Raw genomic sequence first — 26,930 nt, 5'->3', positions numbered from 1 at the left:
TCTTCCTCGCTCGGTGGTTTTTCGAGGCTTTCCAAGGGCATCGGCGAGCGGCACGGCGCGGCAGCGATGTGCACGTCTGACGGCCACACGGAGCAAGAGGGAGGGCAGCTGCTTCTGCTCCTATAATCGTTGAGTTTTCCGAGTTATCGGCCATATCCAGGGTTCGAGCACTCCGCCGTAGCTCCTCACTTGGTTCACTACCTGGCTTTCGGATGCGACGTCATGAGTTGATCGCCTGACAGATGTTGCTGTGTTGCAGTTCCACGGGCATAGATCGTTCTCCCTGTTCCGGGCTCTGATTCCGTGAGACGGTTTGTGTGATAAATGTTAAGTCCTCGCTGTGCGCTCGGACGGATCGCAGCGTTCATTTAGTCTTCGGGATTGCATAAAATGATACCTGGATCTGCCGCATCAATGCTACCATCTGCAGAAGCTGCGAAATTGTACCAGACCAATTACGTCCGCAACTCCCGTGTCATCGGACTTTTATGGGCCATCTTCACTATCCTCTTCGGTATTGTTAACGTGACCATCTTCTCACAGCCCTATTGGATCGGGGATGGCGTGGATACGCCGCAGGCCGGCTATTTCGGCCTTTTTCACTACTGCGTCGGAGACGGACTCTCCAGAGAGCTGGCCTGCCAGGGTAGCTTCACCGAGTTCTCCGCTATCCCCTCGGGTGCGTTCAAGGCCGCTTCCTTCTTCATTGGAATGTCCATGATGCTGGTTGTCACCTGCATCGGCTGCTTCAGTCTCTTCTTCCTCCTCAGCACCTCCACCGTGTACAAGATCTGCGGCTGGATGCAAGCAGCATCAGGTAAGTGGGGTCCAGGGGCTGGAGGGGTCCTAGGAGGGGGCTTAGAGGATAGTTTATTGTCAATGTATTCACAACATGAAGTCAGAGCATGTATAAATGTGAATACTTCCCTCTGTTATCTACAACAATCTTTTATCAATCAAATCAGTTTCTCAGGGGCTTAATTTCTTTCTGTTTAGGGTCCTTTTCCCTGAACCTTAAACTCCCAAACACTGGTATGGATTTGAATTTGATCGATCAGTTGATTAGATAAATTAAGTGTCAGTGGGAGCACCCAAAGTGAAGATAAGTAGACAGTGTGCAGGATCTCTCCTGGAGCCGTCAGCCAACACTGCTCTGTGCTGTCCGTGGTACTGAAGTGTTGCTGAGGAAATGATGGACATTACTACCTAACTGTCAGTCAGTCCGTTACTTATTGACCACTACAGATATGAAGCATTTCTCAGCTTACTACACTGTATTTCTAAATATCTTAATAAAATCTGTAATACATTAGCTTTTATTAACATTACTTATATGAACAAGCCATCAGCTGCTGAGGAAATTAATAACTTGGAGTTGCCTCCTTGTGTTTATATGTGTGTCAGTGAATTTGGGAGTGGTAGCAGGTCCCACGTCGGGATGAACTCATCTGATGTGATCATTATTGGCCCGATACTGACAAGCACATCAGCTATTGGCCATGAAGTGACCAAACGCATGTCAGTGTCGTCATTTTATTCAAATGTCATTAGAGGATCATTTTTCACAGTTTTCAGTGATTCCTGGTTACGTGTCACCCTATAAAAATGATCCCAGTGAGTTCCACACGGTGAGGTGTTGGAGAGCACTGGTTTTGGACTGGTACTTGGTATCTACAGGCACCCTGAGTTAAGGTATCGGGCTCGGTATCAGGAATAAAATGGCTGGATCAGTGCATTTGTAGTTCCAATCCTGTGTTTTGAATTGGGTTGCGAGCGGCTCTTTTGTTTACATAAGGAACTTTGTTTTGTACCTTTAAAATGAAATCAGTCTTTGCTTTATATAACATAACAGAGACACTGGTACCTTGATGCTAATTTGTCACCATGCATCTATGTTTTTTAGCATAATAAGTCGCCTTAACATAAGTGCACATGTATGCAGCTTAAACCTCTGAAAAGCATATATCTCTTCTTATTATTGGTCAAAAATGATGGTCCAGTGTGATTGGATATAATAAGCCTGTAATGTGGCTTCATAGTATTATTGATATAAAAAACTGATTCAAACATGATGAACTTACAAATCAGACTTTTTTTTTCTTAATTACATGATGATGCTGGTGTTAGAGGTGTGGCTACAATGCAGCCACATATGATGTGACCTGCAGCCCACAGGTGTGTATGTGTTTGTTTGGTGGAGTTAGGGGTGTTGAGGGTGTTTAAAATGTTGCAGAGGTCAGTGGTTCAGCTGCCGCCAGCGTTTTGTCACTGTAACTGCGGGCGAATGTCATCCGGTGTGAGTGGAGGCCTCCATCATCTGAAAGGAGTTGCCAAACACGGCTCAGCTGTACCAGTGGTCGAAGCAGCCGGAGATCCTGTTCGCAAAACAAACGCAAATGGCTAGGATTATTTGGACCAGCTCCAGCCCTGTGTGTTAGGTTGGGCTGAATTAATGCAATAGGCCTGTCTAATGAGCAGACCGCCGGGCTTTGTGCTTCCGCAGCTAAGAGATGAAAGAGAAAGCCAAGAGGAGAGACCCTGACCACGGCAAGCTGGCACAGGGATGCCTAATGAGCGAGCCTGGCTGCTTAGCACTGTCAAACTTCATTACACTTAGCTGAAGGTTAAACTCACGCTGCCTTCCCTGACTAGCCCTGTGGAGGACAGGTGGCCCACAGGCATCTGTAATGGGCCCCTTACTGTCAGCTGATGTTTTGATAGGGAGGTACATATCATCAATATAATAGTGATAAATGGCAGGCCAGAAGGTTTGTGTGTGTGTGTGTGTGCAAGAGAAAGAGACGCAGGAGTGAGAAATCATTGTCTTTATCCACTATTTTCCTTCTTGAAACCTTTTTGTTGCACAAATATATGTCATATCTCATGCCAGTAAAGGAAACTGAAACTGACACAGTGGGGCAGCCGTAGCTTGTTGTCACCCATCGGCCTCCTTGTTTTCTCTCTGCAAGGCTACATTTTAGAGCTTGTTTCTCATCTTTGGTTCAGATTTATGGGGAAAAAACACAGCATATAACAGTGACATGCCTCATTGAGTAACAGGGCTATTCAGATACTCTAACTCCGTATCAAGGCCATACTGTATTGGCTACGTATATGCAATTGAAGTGATATGCTGTAAGCCACTCTTGCTGCAGCTTTCACAAGTCCCCTTGGGCAGAGGTCAGAAGGTCGTGGATAAACACTTTACAACACATAACAAATTCACGCCGTTGCACAGAGCTCCTCTCCGGTGAATCAGTCTGTGAGAGCGCACACACAAACACGCTACACACACATCTCTAGCCATCTCCAGGAAGAGTGCTGTCTGTAAAGCCCAGGTAAAAAGGCTGAATGTTTGATGAGAAGGCAAACCACCAGGACACATTAGATCTCTCAAAATGTCTACCTCAGCCAAAGTTGAGTGCAGAAATGCGCCAGCGTCCATCCTGCCCTAGATGGACTTCTATCCTCCCTTCACTTTCCTCACCAGCGCTATTTCGGTCTGTGCATCTGCTCAAGTCCACAGCATGCAGATGTAAGCGTGTGTTTTTTCCGCTGAGCTGAGCGCAGCGAGGTACATGATGCACGAGCTCCTTTACCTTATCTCTTTCTGCTACCTTCACACAATTTCACCCTTCTGTGCACCTCGGCTCGTTTCGCTTGATCGTTCTGACCTCACCGTATCTCCATTTCCACTCTCCTTTCATACCTTTTCTTGTCTGTCCTCTCGCTCCTCATCTCTCCTCTTTCCCCTTCCCTTCTCTCCGTGAACGTGTTTCAGCGAGTACAGTGTGTGCCTTTCATCTCTCTCTTTCTGTCCTGTAGCTGCAGTTCTTCAGGGGTCTGCACGCCAATTAACTAAGAAGACTGGGAGGTCAATGATAATTACTTTGCCGTTTTATACCCTGTCTACTTACTCCGTTATGTGGGCTGGTAGCCTTTTTCTATATTTGAGGACATTGTTTCTTCTCAAAAACATATGAGTCATACGCTTACAGTCGTAAGCTTTGTAAAGTCAGCAGAACAAATTTGCAGACTGGGGGTGGCGTATTTGGAAAGATACAGACTGAACTGTTTTCAAAGGACTGTATTTACTTACAGGTCAGAATTCTGTTTTTCCCTCTTTTTGTTTATTGTTTGGTCCGTTCTGTTTGTGAGGGCCTGGTTTCTTGTTTTTTCCTGAAATAATTAGGAAAGAAAAGATTTGCTTTAGAATTCAAAATGGCAAAAATCGCATTCAGAAGCATCCTCTGCCTCTTCTTTGAAGTCTTTGGTTAATACTTTAGGGATGGCCGTTCAGATTGCAGCACTTGCATCGCGTCCTCTGATGATAAGCTGAAGTATATGTATACATAATATAAACATTTGTCTAATGAGCTGTTTTTGGCAACTCTATTTCTGATCGCCATGTGATCCACCACATGTAGCTTCTGTGCTTATACCACATTCGCATCCACCGTGAAATAGACACACTTCTTGTGTGTCATTAGAGGACCATTTTTCACAGTTTTCAGTGTGTCTTCTTTAATGGAGTGAAGGATTTAAACTTTATTTAATTGTATAATCATAAAACCTTTTAAGGAATAATTTCATTTCAGGAGAGCAGACCTTTTTCACAGAAGACATACAAACATATCACCACAGGAAAAGCACAGGTGTAAAGCCACATTGGTTTCAGGGTCATGATTAACTGGGGTACCTGAGTAGATAGAGCCATCGTTAATGTTTTTAGTATCACCTGTGCTTTTTGCACTGTGACAAGTCAAACTGTGAAAAAGAGCTATTACACTATTGTTAGTGGGACTCATGAAAGACTTTTTTATCTGGATGCAGTCTCATTGTAAATACAGAAAAAGTACAGTTCCACTATATATTCTTTACATTGTATATATATGGAATTTCTGAGTGAATACATGTAGGAGTGTATGTACCAGTATGGTGCTGCAGAAAAATACAGCCTTCAAGCAATCAGTTAAAACTGACTTTAGTTAACAATAGATCAACTTGTGCTTTATTTGAGCATTTTGTTTTCATGCCACTTTATATTTCTAAAAGGAATATTGCACTTTTACTCAATACATTTATCTTACAGCTTTAATTAATAGTCACTTTACAATTGAAAGTTTTTACAGTTTCTGAAAAAATTGAATGAAAAACATTTTGTGGCTCCAACTTGGCAAATGTGAGGATTTTTTGCTCTTCCTTTCAATGATTTTAATATATTTTAAAGTCTATTGAATATATAATAACATATCAGTCACAGCAGCCATTTTCCGGCATGAGTAATGTAATGCTTTAAACTACGTTTTCCTGATTATACTTACATACTTTTACATAAGTAAGATTTTAAATACAAAACCTATACTTGTAATGGAGTGTTTTGAGAGTGTGGTATTAATACTTTTAATTAAGTAAAGGATCCGAATACTTCCTCCACCACTGGGATCAACACATTCAAACTTTAAACTCTTATTGCCTGGCGGCGGAGAGAAAGGACAGTGGCGAGATAAAGAGCAAACAGAGATGACAATAAAGAGAAAAATAAGTGGGAGAGATGACAAATGAGAGAGTGGCATGAGGTCAGAGAGAGATACAGAAGGCAGACAGAAAACAAATCAGACAACAGCGCTCAGAGAAGACACACTGATCCTTTGGGTCATCTGTTTCCTTCTCTCTGCATCATTATCTGTGTTTCTCTGCGGCTGCCTCTCCCTCCCATTGGTCCGTTAGCTCTATTGAGAGGCTTGTTCTGAAAGAAGCATTAAAGCCTAGTTGAATGCAGAGGTGGAAAGTGTTGGAGCTCGGCATGAGAGCGGCTGTCATCGAGCTGCACTTTTCACTGCAGCAGGACCAGGCTTGTGTGCTTCAGCTCTCCAGAGTTAATGCTGCAAATGAGCACTTTTGTCTGGATACCTATCAGGCCTTTAAAAGCAGATTAGTGCTTGACAGAGAAAAAGGCTAATTCTGTTACTCTTACCTTGCTGTGTTTGTGCGTGTATGTGTGCCTGCTTCACGTTGCTTCACAGCAACATTCAATACGCACAGTTCCGTAGACATAATAGATGCACATCCTTTGTCTGCATCCTAATACATGACCATCCCTGCCCAGGATTTAATTAACTTTTTTGGCCACATGCATCTCTGTTGAAAAGCAACTTCCTCAAGCTGCCAACCCCAAACAACATTACTTTATAGCAAAAAATTTGCATATAAATTAACAAAAATTCTATTAAAATAATCAAAACAGCGCACAAAATAGTTGACTTTAATTTGATAAAGTGCTGTTAAGCTTTGTCCCTAATTGCCTTGATCCAAAGTAATAAACAAAACAAACAAGTTGTATCAACTTTGTTTGACAGAGTTTTGCAGCTTTTGTGTCATTCAGCCTCGAATGACCTTCTGCATCTTAACTGCATGTCACATTGAGTTCAAGCCATTTCTTGCTAAAGATTTTTACCCTAAAGATTTAAGTTAATATTGTGCTGCTCTATCAGTGCCAGTGAATTATTATTCATCCGTAGTTCAGTTCCCTTTAATTTGGTTTGACTTATTGAAGTACTTTGAAAAACCAAGTTAATGCAGCAAAGGAAAGTTCTTGTTTTGAGATTTTACAAAATGCCGACACATCTAGACTGCTGCTACTTAAAGGCATTAAATTAATATTTTTATAAAGTTAGTGACTACCTGGTGAACCTAGTTTAGCGTTTACCAGCTAAATAGCCAGGTATTTCTCTTGGGAGCTGGTGGAGACCAAAAACAGAGCAAACATGAGAGTGAATATTGATTGACTCCAAATAAATGCGAGTATGTACTCTATGTACTTTAACAGTACATATGTCCCATATGTACTGTTTGTGTCCATGAGCAATTATTTGCTACCATGTTTGCCACCTTTATAAGGTGAGAATATGTCAATATTAGGTTAACAGGTTGTTGTGCCACCCCCAGCTGACCAATAAATATTGATAAGATATTGCACGTTGAAATAATTTGTAAGTGAAGTGTGAAAAATCAATGTTAGTTAGAGTTAGGTTAGCTAATATGGTTAATTTAATAATGTCATACTGGCATCCTTTAACTTAAATTCATATTTCCTTTTTTGAATCTACGTGTCATTCAATTGCTGCAGAGCAACTTGTACATCAAGTAGTTCATAAAACTTAAGCCATGTTTTCAGACAAAATAATGTAAATAGTACTTTGCAAACCCTTTCTGCTAGATGGTATTCCTGGAAGGTATACAGAAACATGTAGTTGAGTTAGTCACAGACACACCTGCCTCTTAATTCTAGAGAGCAATAACGGGGGTAATGTCAATGGGATGGATAGCAGGAGATAAAAAACAGTGACTGATCAACACTGTCAATTCACATTTTTCATTTTCGGTAAATAGAAATTTTACTTTTTGTGGCCTGACAGTATCCAAATTACACCCCTGATCTGAGGAATATATTATTGTGGCCTGTCTTCGTAAGTATGCACCTCCTCTCTGTACAGTCTATGCAGTCTGAATTCATTTGAATGTATGAATGTGAAGTAGACTTACCTGAAACCTTCATAAATGCAACACTGAAGCGTCCAAACTGCAGCCTGTGGCAGAAGGTTAATTTTACCTCGGACCTTTTTGTTATTTTACAGCAGTATGTGACAGTTTGGGGGCTGCCGGTTATCATCACCATGTTACAAACAGTGTGATGTGTCCTGTCAGTCTAGCTGCTGCGGCAACGTACAGAGCAAGAAGTAATGTCTCTCCACAGCACATCAAGTCAGATACCCAGTGGGGCAGATCTGTGATAGTGAAACAACATGGGAGAGTGCTGTCTGCTGTTATAAGGTGCGGCAGTGCTTTTGAGTCTGAAACACCTGTGAAAAAACAGGAAACTGGGCTCATATTGATGCAACTGACATAACAAACAAGACCAGAGATTTTGAAGCATCACAAATATTAATCCCCTGCAGAGTTGTTCTCAAATCCTAAATAGGCTCTTTGGCTGCAATCCACCCTGGCTGCCTGGGGTACACGACACTGGCGGTCAGGTGGTAAAGAGAAGTGATGGCAGCTGGTTCGGGATAATTTCAGAGCCGATCTGTATTCTCACTGGGTCTTTTCAGAGCAGCGCTGAAAGTGAATGTGCTGACCCACAACCTTTTCTGAATCAAATCAGCTGGATGCACAACGCTGCCTTGTGCGCTAATCCACACATGGCACCTTCGCAGCAGGCGGCTCAACATTTAAAGGTGAGATAGGGATGATCCCTAGAGAACAAACTCATGGCCGTGACTCTCCTTCGCTGGTTTAACCCGTCTCTCCTATTCCACCTGTTTTCTTGCACAATTGCACAACCTATCTTGCTTTTTTACCCATTTTCCTCATCTTTTTTCAAATCAACGCCCTTCCACTCCAGTGTTTTTGTAATTAAGAAACACATACAGCTAGTTGAACCACCTAATTATAGCCAGCGGGAGGCATAAGGGAACCATCATCCATGCAGCTCACAGTCCTGCTGATGGTGGACAGCAGGAGGAAAGGATGGATGGTGGATGTCTACACACACACACACACACACACACACACACACAAACACACACCATGACACATATTGAACACACACATAGTTTTTTACATGTTCGTACTGTACACAGATCTTTCCAGCACAGCAAGATATTTCAGGGATGGCCATGTGCTGCTATTCCTGTAATCCATATTTTGTTGGTTTAATGCTTATTTGTGAGTGCAGAACGGTTGGTTTAATTCAGTGGTTCTTAATTTTGCTGGTTTGCACCCTTGCAGAAAAATGTCCATGCCACCCCACCCCACAGTTTTTATCAATCATTAACAATGATAGTGGGAGCAACTGATAAAAAAAAAGGATGCAGGCTGAATTTTAGTGAAATAAGTCAGCACTATAGCATCAGCAAACTTGATATTTTCCGTACAAACATCATCTTTATTCAACTTACATTGTACCACATTTATATGGATATTTTTTAAAATTTTGTCAACACGATCATCGGTTTACAAAATATCTTCATAAACATGGAAACATAATAACGATATCAAACGCTCCAACAAGCATGGCAGGCCAGTAGGTGGCGATAAAGCCTACATCAACAATACATCAAATACCAGAGAAGAGCATTCTGAGCAAGCATAGTGAGCTTATTTTCTTTTTGCGCTAGTAACTTGAAAACACAAACGATAGCAGCTATTTATTTATTTATTTGTTGTTATTTAACACTTTTCTGGCACAAGTCATAGCAGTGCTAGCAAAATGTAAAACAACCAGTAGTTGCCATTGTTGCATGTTCATTACACAAAGCGTGCTCAGTTTGGGCATGCATGAATTGAGGGGATGACATCGTTTCCAAAACTCTCCATTTAACGTCCCCATGGACACACAAAAACCACTAATTTGCACTTTGGATGGTTTTAGTGACCTAAAGCTGCGTTTTCGCGTGAACGAGGCTGAGAGGAACATGTGCATTTTGCAAAATATGTATGTGTGGTCAAGGCCCAAGTTTCACTCCATATTTTTCCTCTGGTCATCCTCACCCCCCTGCGGTGGCTCTATGCCCCACCAGGGAGGCCCGCGGCATTGAACAAAACAAATCAATACTAATTCATTAGCCCACACCTGGGGAGCGTGAGTGTAGCACTGGAATACAAAAACTCTAAATGCCAGCCAAGTCATCATCGTGACTCCGCTGTGTTTTGTGTCCCTGCAGCCCTGCAGGGTGTGGGCTATAGATTTGCCAGAGTTAATCCCTGTGATCTCACAAGTGGCCTGGCTCGGGCCAGAGCTCAGGTGGGGGGAGGCTGCTGATTTATTCCACCGAGGGAACGATGAGGTGGGACAGCAAGGACACTGTGACCCATGAAAAAACTTTCCATGCTGTTCTAACAGTACAGCACAAGTGCATGTATGAACTAACTCAGTACGCTACTCAAGTGCTGTACTTAAGTACCATCATGAGGTACTTGTACATCGATATTTCCATTTGGTGCTAATTTATACCTCTATTCCCCTACATGTCAGATGGCAAGGTACTTTTTATTCCACTTCTTTTTGTTCAACACAGTTATAAACTAAACTATAAACTACAACTAAAACAGCAATAATAATGTTCCAATAATATGGTGATATGTCACTGAAAGGGGCCGTTCTGCATCATGAGTACTTTAACTTTTGTTACTTTAAGTATATTTTTGTGGCTAATAATTACATAATTTGATTTTTAAGCGTTGCTGCTTTTACCACTACATATGCAAAACATATAGAAGTACAGTAATTCATTTCTTTCTTCATAGTTTGTGACTCAGTCTTAAGCTCTGATTTGTTTGGAAGTGGTGGCTGGAGGGAGCATTTATGAAATCTTGTATTTTTAGTTCCATTTAATTTTTAATTTTGCTCATTGGTTTACTCTGTGCTGCACTACCTCCGTCTGTCCCAGCTGTAAAATCCTTATGTTTACTGCTGGCTGAGAGCGAACAGTCCTGCATAAGCCGTGGCTGTTTGCCTCCATCTTCCCTGAGCTTGTGGTCCAGTCAGTATTTTTCACAGAGCATTCAAAGGTCTCTTTTGATCCCCTTTGCCCTTGCCAGTCTTTATCCTCTGTGGAGGTACAGGCTGCATCTGAACCTGTTACATAAGCCCTCCACCCCAGCCTGACTCCCTCCTGCTCTGCACACTGCGGTTTACTCTGCACTCCTGACTCCCCCCCACCCTCTACCTCCACATCTGCACCTCAGGTTCAACCTGAAGTGCTGCATTTATTAATATAGAGGCACATGTCTCACTCCTGTGTCAACCTTCACTTGAGTATAATCACTCAGTAATTTCAAAGCACACTGTGTCCCTCCTCCTGCGTGTCCTGCTTCATCTGTAGGCAGTCTGCTCTCCTTTCTAACACCAACTTTAATCAATGTGCAATAATGAGAGGCCGCCTCACTGGGTCAGAGCACACACTGAATATACAGCATTTGGCCAAAGTATGCATTTAAAATAAAAAAGATTTTAAAGATGACAAGTCACTGATCATTAACTCCAAAGACACAATGAGACAGACAGATACATAGACAGGTTGGCTAACTAACTAACTAACTAACTAACTAACTAATGCTAGCTTGCTAATAATCAGCGTTATTGACGTTGCTGAAAAATTGTAAGTAGTTACAGTTACTTGTTTTTTCTCTCAAAAGTATTTGAATTACTTACCCCAGTGCTGCATAAAAAAACTAATTTTTGTCTTTCATTTAAATGTCCACTTAAATTCTCTTATTAATGTGCACATAGCTATATTATTGTCGTGTCGCTGTGTGGGACAAGACAGCTGTCAAATGTTATCATTGTAGTAATAAGAGTTATTAATACTCCCAACCACCAGAGGGCAGCAACACTCCTGTCTGTAAGCTACACGTATATTGTCTTAGTTAGACAGTAGGTAGAAGACCCACACGTAGTTAACAAATAACTAATTTTGATGAATCCAAGTTTCTTCAGTTTATATTAGAAACGTTACAGTCACTACGATGAAAAGCGAGCTCACATTGCTTTAACTGTCAGGTGACGCTCGATCTTAAACCGTTCATCTGCTATCCACAATTTTCACATAAAACCAACTAACGTGCCAATTTAGGTGTCAGTCACTGTAATTCTGTTTGTTGATTTGGAAAAATAGTTATTTGTACGTTTCCAGTTACGTCAGCTAGATTAGCTCGATCTGATTTTCCCTGCTTATTCTAACCTGTATGAATGACTCTGAAGAAAAGATCTTCACATATTTGACCAAGTATCTTATTACTGATTCTCCTAAAACTGTGTGTTTGGAGATGCAGATGTATCTAGCAATTGTTTAGCGACTTACACGGTACTGGAAATGTCTTTTTATTGGTGCATTTTACCAAAACACCAGTTTGAAACTAGTTAGTAGTTACTAAGAAATCAGGAATAACTTAGCTGGTGCATTCTAGTCCAACTGCTTTTTAATTGATTGATTGACTGGACGATTTGTAGTATTAGTGTGTGGGTGGTGATGGAGACATTTCACCCTCTCCTGAGAAGTGTCTTTTCCAGTCTCTTTTTTTATTATTCATACATCAGGCTTGTTATGAATCTGTACTCAAAATGATGTTTCTAAAGATCTCCTTCTAGTTGCGTTTTATTCCCTGTTGTAAAAGTCAGCGCGCTTCCTGCAGCCTACAGGTATGCTATAATATGCAATATGTCCATGTGGGAAGATTATTTGCAGCATTGCAAGATGGTTAAAAAGTTTTTCCAAGACTTGTCCTGGCACAGTACAGAGATGATCTGATGAAACAAGCCATTTCTTGCTCCTCTAATCTTTTGAATTGAATTGGTAGGTAAGCTGTGGGCATTATGTGCCCCTTGTGCAGAAAATTGCTGAAGATGTTGATGGAGCGGGATGCAGAGGATGCCTGGAAGCTCCTTGCTCCCCTCTAGCAACCGCTGAGTTTTGCCAGCAACTGAAGCAGAAATAGATTTGGACTGTAGACAGCTCATCTCAAGAAGCATGTTCCTCATCTTCCAGGGGAGATAGCTGGAGTGAGTTTTAAAAGTTTCTCTTGCTCCACTTTCCACCGTATGCTTGACACTTTGGAAATATTTTTTAGAGTACTGTTTTAAATTTGTGTCCAGCCAGCTGTCAAAACGAACGTTCATCTCCTGTCTGTGCTGTGTGAAACTATGACACCCGAACTTCTGTGTATTTCTCATTATTTTGTCTTTTACAGCCGCAAAACCGGCACATATTCTAAAAGCAACACAATAAGCTGCTTCTATAATAGCACTATCCCCACATTTATAAACCTCTTCCTTTGTTCTCTTTTGACCGCATACGTCTGGGCCATGAAGCAGACCTAAGTAGTGACACATTTTCACACTCCATTTATTCCCACTATCATGCACTCTTAATAGCCCCATTTATCTGGATGCAATTATGGCATATCATTGTCATAGTCTTGGGTCATCTTTCTTTTTTAGCCATGCGCTCATCTTTGGAGCCAGAGAGAAATCTTAATTGTCCAGCGGGATGAGGGGGATGCTGCCCACACTGTTGTAGAGCCTGGACTGGCTGGACTTGGCTGTAGGTGAACCAGGAAGGCCAATCACTGACCAGAACATCTAAAAATGTGTCAGCGGCTGTTGGTATATTTTATTGTTTATTGTTTTAGTATATTCTTATTGTCTTAGTATATTTTCATTTCTGGTATATTTTTATTGCATTTACGTATATTTTTATCTGCATGTTAGTTTATTTTATTTTAGTATCTTTATTTTATTTTATTATCATTCTTATCTTTCTTATTGTTTCTAACATGGGGGTTGCAATGCAAATTTCATTGACATGTTATGCTCAGTGACAATAAAGACGATCTTGAATCTTGAATCTTGAATCTTGATCTTGATAGATTTCAACGTCTGAAAAGTGACTTGGACTGACGCCATTGATTCCCCTGTAAATGAGCCTGTGACGCATGTTGGGACATAACACAGGTGTCAGACTTCCACAGGCTCACATTGTAAAATGAAATCCTTTTGGATTGTGGCAGATAATCATATTCAGCCGCATGAAATATTGCGTATAACATCGAACATGACAGTATGTTTCTGTGGCCATCTTGGCAACACAGTGGCCATAAACCTTTCTGCTACTATTCTGTCTGCTCTGACAAAATGTTTCCTCTGTTAGTGGTGGACACTCTTTCCGAGCCTTCCTCTCCGACTGTGCTGAATGTGTTTTGGTTTTAACAGACATTCAGGGAAATACGACACCTAAATACACAGAGATAGAACCTGCAGTCACTCCTAAATTGATTAACAGGTCATTTAAGACTTGGACAGTAGACAAAAATTAAATCTTTGATAAGAATATAGTTGCTTAAGTCTTTAGGTTATGTGATACTAATAATATTTAATGCTGTTTTTATCTCTATCATGTTCCAAAACACAGAGATATATTGGTGATTTCCAATAAAGATCATTTATTAAGCATAAAAAAGAGCCTTAAATTTAATAGAGTGTACAAATAGACCTGCATATGGTCAAACCACACCGACTCGGCCCTTATCCAGAACAGTGGTGTGTGGGAGCAGAATGGAGCAACAAATATTAACACACGTCTTCCAGGACAAACACTGAAGAGCTCTGCAGGAGGGACTCGTTCAAGAGCTCTCCAACCGAAGCTGTTTGCAGATGAAGAAAAGGATGTGTGTCTCTTCTTTGTACTGGTTGCCTCCAGCGAGAGGACAGCTTCCATTTTTAGACTAACTTCCCATTAAACCAGCAGTTTCAACTCAGTACTACTCAATACATACTGCCAGTATGGTGTAAAAATCTGCTTGCACACAGTGAAATATTTAGCCAGCTTTATTTTTTCCCCAGTCATTGCATGGTATTATAATGCATTCCTGAGTAGGCAGTGTTTTGGAAACTCATACCTGTTGGTGCATTCAAGTGCTTGGCTTGCAGAAATCTCCAACATCCAGCATGCTTTTAGAAAAGGTCTGCAGAAATGTAAAACACACACGCAGTTTGACGTCAAACCGGTAAAACATGCGGAGCCAATTCGTTTGGTCCTTGAAACTTTAGGCTACTGATTCCGCTCCCACCTCTCTCCCACAGCGTGGTGTTCGGGCTGCTTGTCTCCAGCCTGAGCAGCGTGAGTCATCCAAGCACGCAGCCACACTGTCACACTGTGCCTCAGCACTGGCAGGAATCTCACTCCGCCTGGAGCTTCACGCTGACAACGAGCATCAGGGATGAACCATGTCTGTAGGGGTTGTGGATCACATTACTAGCCAGTGAAGAACAATCACAAGCTGTTACTTTGTTCTTTTTGGATGTGAGTAATAATGTTGCTGTCTTTTTCTGTCTCTTCTTGCGTTGTCTGCGTTTCCGTCAGCAAAAAAAAAAAAAAAAAAGAAGCATAAAAGACTGTAGAAGGAAGCCTTTGAACTGAACTAGTGAAGATTTTGCCCACATTCAGGTCACTATTTCACCTGTGGGAGTGTAACATTAGCTATTACATTAAAGCAAACTCACCTATGCATATTCATGCGAAGCCCCAACGGGATAAACACTCAAAGCTCTTCCCAGAGTCTGTGCGCCTGTTTTTTCTCTTTTTGGAGCTGACTTTTAGTTTTTACCTTAAATGCCACTTTGCCAGCCGTGGGCTCGCTCAACAGAGAGGCTGACTTATTCATCAGCACCAAGATGTGTCACAGGGAGAAGTGACAAAACGATGTTCAGCACTTAAGACACTGCGTATATTTTACACAAATGGTGGGCATGTTGACCGGTGGGCAACATGCTATGTGCCTGTGCATGTGTGTGTGTTTCTGTTAGAACTGGATCCATATGCAGCGTGAGATAGAGCAGTTTGGGATGTGTGTATGCATAATTCAGTTTGTCACAGCTATTTAAATGAGGAGAGGAGAAAATGGGATCCACAAAGGGCTGTGGGAGTTAAAAAATGTGAATCCCTTTTCATGGCTGCTTCGATGTGCCGCAGATGTGTAAAGCGATGGCAAGAGCAGGAAAAACAAATAACTGTGTGTTCCCATCTGACACCCGGTGCAATCAATGACATGCTGAAACACTGAAGACACAGTGAAACATGAGCCAGACTCTGTGGAGGTAGATTAAACCCTATAGTCTTTCAAATGCAGTATGCTGTATATATGGTTTATTTTTCTTTGTCTGCAAACCAGACACACAAATCCAATTAAGCTGCCTCTTTGGAGGTCAAATTGGACCTCCAGTCATTCACACCACTTGCAAGCGACAGGCAGAGATTGCAGGAGGCAATGGGATTCTCTCAGTATCGATGGATTTGGATTTGTAGCCTCTTTGGAAAGATGAGCCAATGTGCTTCTGACAAATCTACTGCCATCATACCGTTCTGCACCATCTGCCCGTCTGCCCTCAGACTATCCTGTAGCGCTGTTCACACCTAATCTGCCCTACCTACGGTGTCTTACATAAGCCGCTGTTAGCCAACAACCATTTCTCAGTCCCGTTTTCCACTCGCATGATCCAGGTGTTCCCAGGGAGAGAAAGGAGACTAACGGTGTGTGTGTGTGTGCGTGTGTGGAAAAAACAGAAATGAGTAAATGCTGAGAATAGCTCCGCCGAGGGGCCTCCAGCATATGGTAGCCAGTGCTCATGACGTGAGTGCGGTGCTGGGTACTTGCTGGCGGCCTCACACGGGGCTGGAGCGTGGCACCCCGCATGGGCTCTGTCTCTCACCACCTCTCCCCTTCCTCTCCCTGTGTGTCTCTGCCTCACCCTGCCTCATAATCCGCCTCTGCTCGCGCTCTGCGCCTGTCTGCTGCTCTCCAGAGACATGCAGCGGAGAGACGGGGAGAAGGGCAAAGCTGAAAGGGTAGGATAATGCCGTCAGTTAATATCTCGTCTCTGCTCCGACTGACAGCTGCATTCTGTCAGGTGTGCTGTTATTTCTGTTGCCAGGATGTGGAGCGCGCCACTTATTACTGCAGTTCTCCTCCAATGCAGAGCGAGTGGGCGAAGCCAGCCAACCGATAATGAGATCGTTCTTTTTTGGTAGCACTTTACTTTAAGTCCCCCTGTTTTTATTGTATTTTTTAATAAGTGTTTTTTATATTCTATAAGGTACTTTTAAGCAGCTATAAGTTCATTTTTAAGAGTTTATTAATGTGCAGTATTAGTCAACAAGTATACCTTCTCCTATGAAGACATGTTTTATGCATCACAACTGTGTGGTATTATCATTCATTGTCTGTTTATAAGCCAGCCTCCACTACAGTTATGAAATTCTAGTTATAGTTGTTGCCATGTACATTAATAAACACACATCTGCTTACAGCTACATTATATTGTGTTATGAAGCATTTGTTAAGTGCTAATATCATAAAAGCTAAATGGGGGACTTGAGGTGTTCCCATTTTTTGTATGAAGCAAATAACAAGATTTTTTCCTGATAAGTGTCTTAAACAATTTCATGATTAAATGTACACACAAACACGTATGCAGCCAGAGTCAGGGGAATATGAATTGCTATCGTAAGAATAGGTGATTTTGGTTAAAAATAATAGATTTTTATATGGAAGTTCCTGAAAGGGAGGAACTGACTTAAAACCATGATGGCTGTTTTATATATTTTTTATTAGTTTTCATTTAACTCAGTTTCAGCTGTGCTATAATGATATGAAGACATGTTGTCATGTTAAGAAAAAGATATAATAAGAAAGACACCACACAAGAAAACTGCCATATCACTGCTGCCACAGTGTTGCATGGTTTTTGCTAAATACTTTCTCTAATACCTTTAAGTCCATTTACTATTGACTTGCATTGATTTCTGTACATTCACTGTACAGTATGTGCCTGATAATATTTGAATTAATGCTCTGTAGCACAAGATGACATGTGACATGTTTAAACAGGAATGTGATGCTGCTTGTGAACCCCTCCTTCTTCCTTTGGTATTATTAACCTGGTGTACAAGGCGCAGTAGTTTGTGTTTCTTCTTTGTGAATTTTGATTAAGCCCCTCATTATGTAAGCGGATGCTGTGATAGGCCTGCTGGGTTGTGTTGTGTGGTTATGGATTAGTTGACTGCGGGCTTACTGTTACACTGTATGAAGGGGACATGTGCTCCTCCTCTAACCACAAGCTGTTTCTGGAAACAGGAGCGGCATATGTGGCACCCTCTGTTGGTATAATCCTCGCCAGTGCATCCCTCAGAGATGTTCATCTGCAGAGGCAGGCTTTGGAGAGAGATTTTAGTGTTCAGCAGTGACAGAGTCACAGATATTTCACCACTCTTGTAGCTCTTGTTCTCTTTGGTCTCCCTCCCTCGATGCGATCAGCATTCGTCAGTGTACACCTCTTTTATTCTATTTTTTCTGCATCCTCCTTCTCCCTCACCTGCTCCGGAGCTCGGTGCGCCTCCCCTCTCCTCCTGAGCCTCAATGTAATATTCATGATGCCGTTGAATCGAGCCAAAGGCGGGCAGGAGACACCCAGAAGGATCTGGAAAAGCTTTTGTTACCTTTGTAGTAAATGCATCATGAGGGAGAGAGAATAGCAATGCGTATTGACTCATAGAATATCAAATGTTATTTGGTCTTCCATGGCACTCTTCCCTCTGTTAAGTGAAACCTGTTACATAAACTCTCATGATATACCCAGCGTTCATGCAGCACAGTTGGCAGGGTCTCATTCTTGTCCCGAGGTGAAAAAGTTACATCAGTGCACCGCTATTTATGATTGCCCATTCCATAAAATCCTAATGGAGGAACACTTAGCAAATTTATGGACAGCTGTCCTCTTAGGTCACCAGATAAAGTGACCACTGACTGATGAGTTCAGCTTTTCAGCACCGTGTCAGGACGGACAGCTCCCTGTTCAAGAGCAGTGTTATAATTGCAATTTATTTTATTGCAATTTATTTATACAGTTCATACTAGTTCTCTTTTTCTTTTTTTTTCCAGGCAGCATCAAAGAATAAAGCAATAAGCCCAACCAAGTCTGAACATGCAAGGGTCCTCACTGCTGTGAAAGCAAGCCCTCACACTTGATTTGATTCGTTTCTGGATGAAAACACACCAATCCAACAGATAACATGTTAAAGTGAAAACACGTATTGTCAATGTGGCATGATATTTAAAAAGGCTGTGATCACACTTTTACAATATCAGTGTATCAAATGACATGTGAAGCAGTGTCAACTGTGATGAACCTACAGAGGATCTCACTGTAAGTTACCTGCTCAGCACCAAACAGCAGTCAGATACATTTAGCAACAAGCTGGTGAACTAGGCAAATAAAATCGGCAATTGGCTACCGTTGGTTTTTGGGTTTGTAAGTCTCACAGAGTCTGACATACAATATACATTTTCTGTCCACGTCAAGGACACACAGAGGCGGCTCTGCCTCCTTTCTTCTGCACTGACCATGTCAAACTCGCCCTCTGAGGTATCTGTATCTGTTTGTCAAGCACCTTGCATTGCTGAACAAAACAGAGAGACACTGAGGGAAACATGAGGACTGTCTTCTGTACCGGAGCTGGAGTTACTCCAGTTTGCCCAGAGCCACTTTCCAGAGAGGACTTAAAGGTGGTTTTGGTTCGCCGACACTGCCACATTCGTGTTAATGTAGTGTCGAGGCAGGGCCTGCTCTGCGGCCTCTGTGGCCACAGCAGGCTGCTGTCGTTATCAGTGTACGAGGGACATTGGAGACTTGTTAGCAGGAGGTGATTATGACAGGACAGATTATGCAGGTTTGGTTTCATGCGATGCTGGAAGAAGTGGACCTGTTCACCGTCTGCACTGTCTCACAATTCTACACCAAGGCCTCAGTGATGCTCAGGAGCTGAATCATGGAGACTCCAGAGGATGTTTGACAGACTGTGATGCTGCACTGCTGATAGCGCTCAGGTGGGCTGAGTGACATGGGTCACAGTGATGCCTTATCAAGGCCGAGTAAAGTCTTGCTTGAGTGAAAAGAGCCTGTCTCTTGATTCATTGCTGCTGCCTGGAGACTGCAAAATGTACTCATCATTCATAAAACCAGAGTCGTAGTACAACCCTTGTGGTACTGCTACAGTGTATGACACTGATTTCCGTTGCTTAATCACATGCTGTTTGCTCACATAGCTATTAAGTGATGTAAAGGAATATTTCCTGTGCCAAATGGCAGAGAAATGACTGAAACAGAATAGTTCATTGCAGTACTCATCCATCCGTCTATATGAGTCTGAATCAGTCCTTGCTCTCTGAACCTCTGTGTGCATATGAATTTCTTATGACAGTCAGAGCCAGAGGAGGAGTCCGGGGGATGCTCTGCTCTGTTAGGTCTGCAGTTTGTCTGCAGCATATATTGCTCTGTAATCTGCCTCTTACTCACTTGCTCTATCTGAAACGTCTCTCAACACCCCCTGAAGTCTTTCAGCGCTGGTAAAGACTGCAGCACTTCTGTAACAAACTGCAGTGTGTGAGCACTTTAATGCGTATGTGTGGGCAGCTTGCGTATGCATATGAGAGGGGGGCTTTTGGTTGTAAGACTGTGGAGAAGCCAGAGAGAAGATAAAAAAAACGACAATTACATATAAAAGGTGGACACATAAACGCACACACAAAACTTGCAGATTAAACAAGGGTAGCAAACTAGAATAATGTTCAAAAACCTAAAGTTAGATGCACGAACAAGCAGCATTCAGGGAGGAAACATTGCAAGCAAGTGTTTTGGGGTTAAAAAAGTGCGGTGTGTGTTTTATTATTAATGGGCAATGCACTCTGGATAATTGTGCAGTCAGCTTCTTTTTCCAGGTCTGCCGCTGTTCTGCAGCAAAATCACCCCAGAGGAGAATCTCATCCAAATTGAAGATGAGAAAGATTTTACCCCTCGGGCAAAAACCAAGAATGAGGAGTGCGTAGTTAAAATCCAAAGAGGGGGGGGGGGGGGGCGGAGGCTGCAAGACTGTGCATGGGCTTCGGTTTGTCTTTGTCTGCTCTGCCACAGCATCACCTCAGAGAAGAGTCTCTTTTAAACTGAAGACAAGTTGAAGATTAGAGAGATTTTACCCTTTAGGCAACAACTGAGAATGAGGAGCAGCCAGTTAAAATCTAATATTACCACTATTTACAATCTAAGAGGGAGAGAGGCGTTGAAGTTGTGTAACAATACGAGTAAACTTTGCAAATGTGACGAATTACCGGCCGTTTTTTTCAGGACAATTCATATTATTACCACACTCTGAATCCCTCGCTGCTATTGTGTCTGGCTATGAGTGTTGCTGTGGTTGTTTACTGCTGTTTTTACTGCTCCTCATCTAGACTCATTGAGTCTAGGCGCTTATTTCCCGCCTAAGGGAGGGAATGAAAATCAATGGGATAAATGCAATAGAAACACAGCAAAATCTCCACAGAGGAGAGCATGAGGGTAGAGATTTTTAAAGCACTTGAAATGATCATTCTTCTTCTTTATCTCTCATTTGCCCCACAAAATCTCATTATCCCTGGCCTCATTTATTACCCCGCACTTTTCCCCGAACTCATTTTGTTCTGCTTATACCTTTTGTTCCTCTTTATCGCTCTTTCTCCCTCACTGTCACACACTGTCCCTCCTAACGTCTCCCTTCCTCCCCTCTCTGCCTCGCACTAGGTGTCTGTCTGGTGCTCGGCTGTATGATCTATCCTGATGGTTGGGACAGCGACGAGGTCCGGCGGATGTGCGGAGAGCAGACAGACAAATACAGCCTGGGGGCCTGCTCGGTGCGCTGGGCCTACATCTTGGCTATTATGGGCATCCTGGACGCTCTCATCCTCTCCTTCCTGGCCTTCGTCCTGGGGAACCGGCAGGATGGACTCATGACAGAAGAGCTGCTGGCTGAGAGCAAGGGTGAGCACCTACTCAATGTGAAAATGTGATATTTTATTGATTTCCCTTGGGAAATTTACTCTTCATTTGTGCACTGCACTGGAAGTCAGAGCCAGGTTCAGAGTAGCACTCCAAGAGCATGGTTGGATTTAGTGCCTTACTTAAGAAAACTTGAACAGGACTGCTGTTTGCCAGGATGCACCATTAGGCTACCCTTTTCACAGAATCCATATTTTTATTTTATGGGTTAAGTGAAATCTTAGATATTTCTCAACAATTATCACATTTACAGGAAAAGCTAGAAGTGGGAAGTGATTCCCCTAAACTATTTCATTATTTTACATCTTTGGGGTAATGGGTTATAAATCTGGGAGTCACTGATGTGGAATCTTTTTTCTTTTTCTTTTTTTTTTTGAACAGTGGTTCCAGTGAAAAAGTACATTCTAAATGCAATTTGTGCAACAGCGTGCTGGCAGAAGCATACACTTAAAGTAAACGAGAATACTTTGAATTTACCTTTAAGAACAGGCTCCTCATTTTTCACAAGCCATGTGACTTTCCACCAGACTGAAAATAGAAAGTGTGCACTCATTAAGGTAGTGATAAAACATAGTCTGGCAAACAGATTGCATGAGCTGAATTCATAAAAGGATCGCATTTGGTATGCTCTTGTATTTAAAGCCAAAGTTTTGATGTAATGAGCTTTTGATGCAGCCTCTATTAAAAACAAAACTAAATTTAGGAAGCTATGAAAGAATTTGAACACGACCAAAAGGACTGCATGAGCCTGCTTTTGAATAATGGGTTTCATGTGCTTCAAAAAGAAATCAGCAACCATGTGCACTAATTTTAACCCCTTAATAAGCACCCAATTGTTGCCCACAAGCCAGAAAATAACATCTCAAATAAAATACGTCAGTCATGATCATGGTGTCTTCTAAAAGGGAGTTAAGTGAAGTTAGACCGGTTTTTTTATTATTATTTTGCTTTTGCATTTAATTTTTTACTATTATTTTACCGTTCCACTTTGTATGCACTGTTACAAAATTAGCAACTGCTGTTTAGGGCTATGAAGTGGCTTATGAAGTTGAGGATTCAACTAGACAACAAGCCGCCTTCCTGGTCATCCGCTTAAGTGGTTTTTAACATCCTTAAATTACATTTTCAGTATTATCTAATCATAACTTTCTTGCAAGTTACATATCTGAACTTTGCTGTGCAATGATCAAAGGACAGTAGGGATGTCTGCCAGACTCCACTTCCATGATTTAATCATGGAAATGGCCTGGCCTATGCACTGGTGTCCATGCATACTGTATGTAATTCTACATCACTATCACACGTCTACATGTGACTTAGTGTGAAAAGGCCTGGATCGAGGTATATCTCCCAGTGGGAAATGGGATTACTATGCTCATGCCCTGCAGTTTGTAATGGAACCAGATGGACAACCAGCAACCCATTAAACAAAAGTGGGGGGAAAGAATGAGAATGAAGGAGAGAAAAGGAAGATATTTAAAACAGGCAAGAGGTGATTTCATATTATGAGAAACAATACACCTGTAATGTCCTCATGGCGCCATGTTTAATCATCCTCTACAGAGTAAAATAGATGTTTGCAATGCCTATTTCCTCAAACTATGGTGACTTTCAAATGACAAATACAGTGTGAGATAAAGATGAAAGAGGAGTAAACTTGAATGGGATTGTCAGTATCTTTAGCAGGCATTAAACAGCCTCTCTGCGCAGTGTGATGAAACTGCTCTTTAGTTTAGGGCTCTGGAGAGTCTACCATGCAAGGGTAATTCATTACAGCTCAACAGTGTTTTACCATTTAACTCATCCCTGGTGCCATCTACTGGTGTTTTTGTGCAACACAACCAGTCCCAGTGAAGGATGCATGCATTTAGCAATGTGTGAACATGGGAGACTATTAATAGAATGACCTTGAGAACCATGCTTTAGCACTTTTATATTTTTCTCTGTGTTTCTGTGTTTGCAGAGGGAGGCAACGCCTAATCAAATGTAGGTAAGTAAGGACAAAACATATACATATACGTTGATCTATCAAATGACAGAGAGCTGCTGCTCCTTATGTAAGCATGCGCAATGTGATCTTTAATATCTGACAGCCATGAAATGTCATTTGTGTCCCAGTGCGCAGTACAGCAGCGCAAATGCAATGTAAATTAATTATTCAGAGCATAAACAATTTACACTATTCCGCACTCTTTGCCTCCTGGAACCCACTTCACCCAGATGCTTATGTAAGCGAAGGTAGCACTGAATATATAATAATATAAATAAAACCTAATCTATGAAGTAACTAGTAACTACAACTGTCAAGTAAACACAGTGGAGAAAAAGCAGAATATTGAAATGCTACTGAAATGTAGCATAAAGTAGAATAAAATAGAAATGCTCAAGGGAAGTACAAATACCTCAATATCAGCGGTGGAAGAAGTACACAGACACTTTACTTAATTGAAAGTACTAATACAAGACTGTAAAACTCCATGACAAGTAAAGGTGCTTCATTCAAAATTCTACAAAAGTAAAATACCCAATCCAAAGTACCCAATCCAGAGAAAAGTAGCTCTTGACTGATGTATTATTACATGTGACATTATTTAAATTGTTAATGCTGATGAGGTCATGTGTAAGTAGCATTTTACTGTTGTAGCTGTAGTCAGCTGGGTGTCAGGCCCGCTCCAACAGGTCACAGTATGAACCTGACAGATGATTAATGAGGTTAGAAAGAAGAAAAATGTTCTGCCATAGAAATTTGTATTCACATTTCAAGCTTTTTTCTGATATATGGGACTGTTTCACCTATTTGGGCCTTGAACAGTTATTTCAATAAAACCACCTGAGAAGTTCATATGGGGAATCACTCTTTTGTTGGTTTGCAAACGACTCATAGTCTGAAACATGACGAGAAGCCCCCCAAAAATACTGCTCTTTTGTGGGAGGTCACAAACCATAAATGTTGGGAACTACTGTTTTAAACTTTAACAGTGTGCTGTATTTCAGAAACCAAAAATTACAGTGCATTTGCATTCTTATTCACTTTCCACTGCTGCCTTCAGCATTCACAAACATGCCATCTTTTTATTTTTCTTTCTTTCAGGTTCCTGAATTTCCATGTGTCCGTTTTCATGAAGTACCAGTCCCTCAACATCAGCTTAAAGGAGGGAGGCAATCCAGGTCTCTGAAGGAGAGGAATACTGTGGAACCAGCCAGCCTGCCTATCACATCTACCTGCCAAAAAACCCAGCGAACCTCCCCTTGATGTCCATCCATCTTGCTTGCAATCCCCAAATCATCATCCCCAGCACTTAGATGGAGCCCAATGCACTTTTATCCCAGTGTGTCTACAGAGCTGACCCTTGCACAACATTGCATAGACCATGACAGGGGCAGAGACTGTTATCCCATCAAGAAGTATATGGACTACCCACTACCTACCTGAGAAGGCACAGGGTTGACATTGTACACCTGCCCTACGAGCACAGACACAAACACACATACTGTACACACACACACACACACACACACACACACACACACACACACACAAGCGCCGCCTCACACCTCATATGCACAAACACAACTCTGTAACACACGCACATACAGTACATTCAAACACATCCACAAACTCTGTAATTACAAGTATTAAACTATGTTAACACTTAGCCGTGTGTACCACCGTCAGAATGTGTGTGTGTCATGTTTTATTTGTGAAAAGAAGAAACTGCTCATTTTCAGATATATATCGGGCTGATGTAAATCTATTGTGTTTCATATGTAAGGTTTGACAATGAAATTAACGTTTTAGTTTCTTCTTTTTTGCTCATACGCCCCTTTGTTCCTCTTCATTTACTAGAAAAAAGATATTTAAGACTGTTTTATAAGAATATTATCACCCAAAAGAGAAAAAACTTGTATTACAAAGTATGTACAGTGAATATTAAAGATGTTCTAGGAATTTTACCTAAATCCATTCAATTCCCTGCTAGCCAACTTTGCACAGCGCTTCAGTTTGAGAAGAAATCTAAGGTTTTATAGTCTGTCATATCTACACTGTGATGGGGGCTATTAGGACTGTGTGCTGCAGGACTCATAGCTGCTGTGTGAGTGTGCTTCTGTGTGTGTGTGTTGGGAAGCCTGTGGGTGTGTGTGAGCGAATGCGAGTGCATGCATGTATGTGAATGTTGGTGTGAGTGTGTCATGTCTGTTGGGCTAGTGAACCAATATGCCAGCCTCACACACAATTGTCCAGTTGTGTAGCTAAATCTGTCCATCTCCGTCTTTGTCTTCAGCTCTCTCTCTTTCTGTTTCCGACTCTCTTTCCCGCTTTGTTTTGTTGGGACATACAGGGTAACATGATGCGGTTGCAGTATTGTGTATAGTGACTGGAGTGAACTCCAGTGGTAATGGATCAGTAAGGTCTGTCCCAGCCTCACCTGTGGATATGTTCCTGTGTAAATAGATATTCTATAGATACCAAACAATTAGCAAATATGGAGAAGGTGATTAACTTAGAGCAATTAAAGGGATTCCTTTAAGAATATATGAACACTTAATAAAGGTTTTCACTGTAAAACGCTCTTGTGTTTTTTTGTTCATTTTGACAAAGGTTTATTTTTGTTTAAGGGACACTCCATTGATTTTACACATGGAAATCAGATTACTTCAGTTGAAACAGCTGTATTTTGACTTCTGTAGCTCTGGAAAGAGCTCTGAGAAAATTTTAGCTATTGATTGGAGACTACACGTTTATAACAGAAACCCTGCATTGAAAACTTTGGACATGATATCAGCAAGACGTGGGCATGACGGGAAACAACTGTAGTCACTGGGTGGACCATTTTTAAGTAATCCACCATTATCACACAGTCTTTATAAATGGATGGAGTTTGTTCATTTATCATGGAGCTGGATATGTTACAAGCTCACTCACCCACTGATGAAGACCACATTATATAGACAGTTGAAATTGTTTTATCAAACTATATTTTCAGGGTCAAGAATAAATAAACTTTCATGCTTAACAGTGATAAGGTTTTGATATATTATTTGATTATAGCATTATTAGTATGATTGTTTATTAAAAATACACTTTATATGTAACCTAATTTAGACTTAAAGGTCATTTTCAGTGTGTTTATCAATTAAAAAAAACAGGATATACAAAAAATAATTTTTAAAAAATCTAAAAAATATATATATTTTAATGGTACCTTAAATTTTCATGATCACGTTCAAAAGTCAGAGTTTAAATTTAGCCACAGTTCTCACCTCATATTTCAAGAAAACGTTTCTTTGAGAGACAACATTTCTCTGAGATTATGAAAGATTAACCTCTAGCTCACAATTCACAATAGCTTTTTATCCAAGTCACATGTTTGGACCACCATGAGGAAAAGAATGCTGTGGGGGAGAGAAACATGGGGGAAAATAAGAAGATACCACATTCACTGTTTACAGCTGATGCTTTAAGGCAAAAAAGCAACGAAAGACCAGAAAACAGACGACTAGAAAAGTG

General features: G+C 41.4%; 1 protein-coding gene across 1 annotated transcript; it reads left to right on the top strand.

Moving 5' to 3' along the window:
* Positions 1-17: 17 nt before the first annotated feature.
* LOC121608181 (LHFPL tetraspan subfamily member 3 protein-like) lies at positions 18-25,921 on the top strand. Its single transcript, XM_041939354.1, has 4 exons — positions 18-817; positions 21,167-21,403; positions 23,385-23,411; positions 24,513-25,921. Exons 1-3 carry the CDS (start codon positions 391-393, stop codon positions 23,399-23,401), a joined length of 681 nt encoding a protein of 226 aa, XP_041795288.1. The 5' UTR covers positions 18-390; the 3' UTR covers positions 23,402-23,411; positions 24,513-25,921.
* Positions 25,922-26,930: the final 1,009 nt, after the last annotated feature.

This window comes from Chelmon rostratus, chromosome 6 (assembly GCF_017976325.1).
Source record: "Chelmon rostratus isolate fCheRos1 chromosome 6, fCheRos1.pri, whole genome shotgun sequence".
Lineage (NCBI taxonomy): Eukaryota > Metazoa > Chordata > Actinopteri > Chaetodontiformes > Chaetodontidae > Chelmon > Chelmon rostratus.
This window is presented reverse-complemented; position numbering and strand designations above follow the sequence as displayed.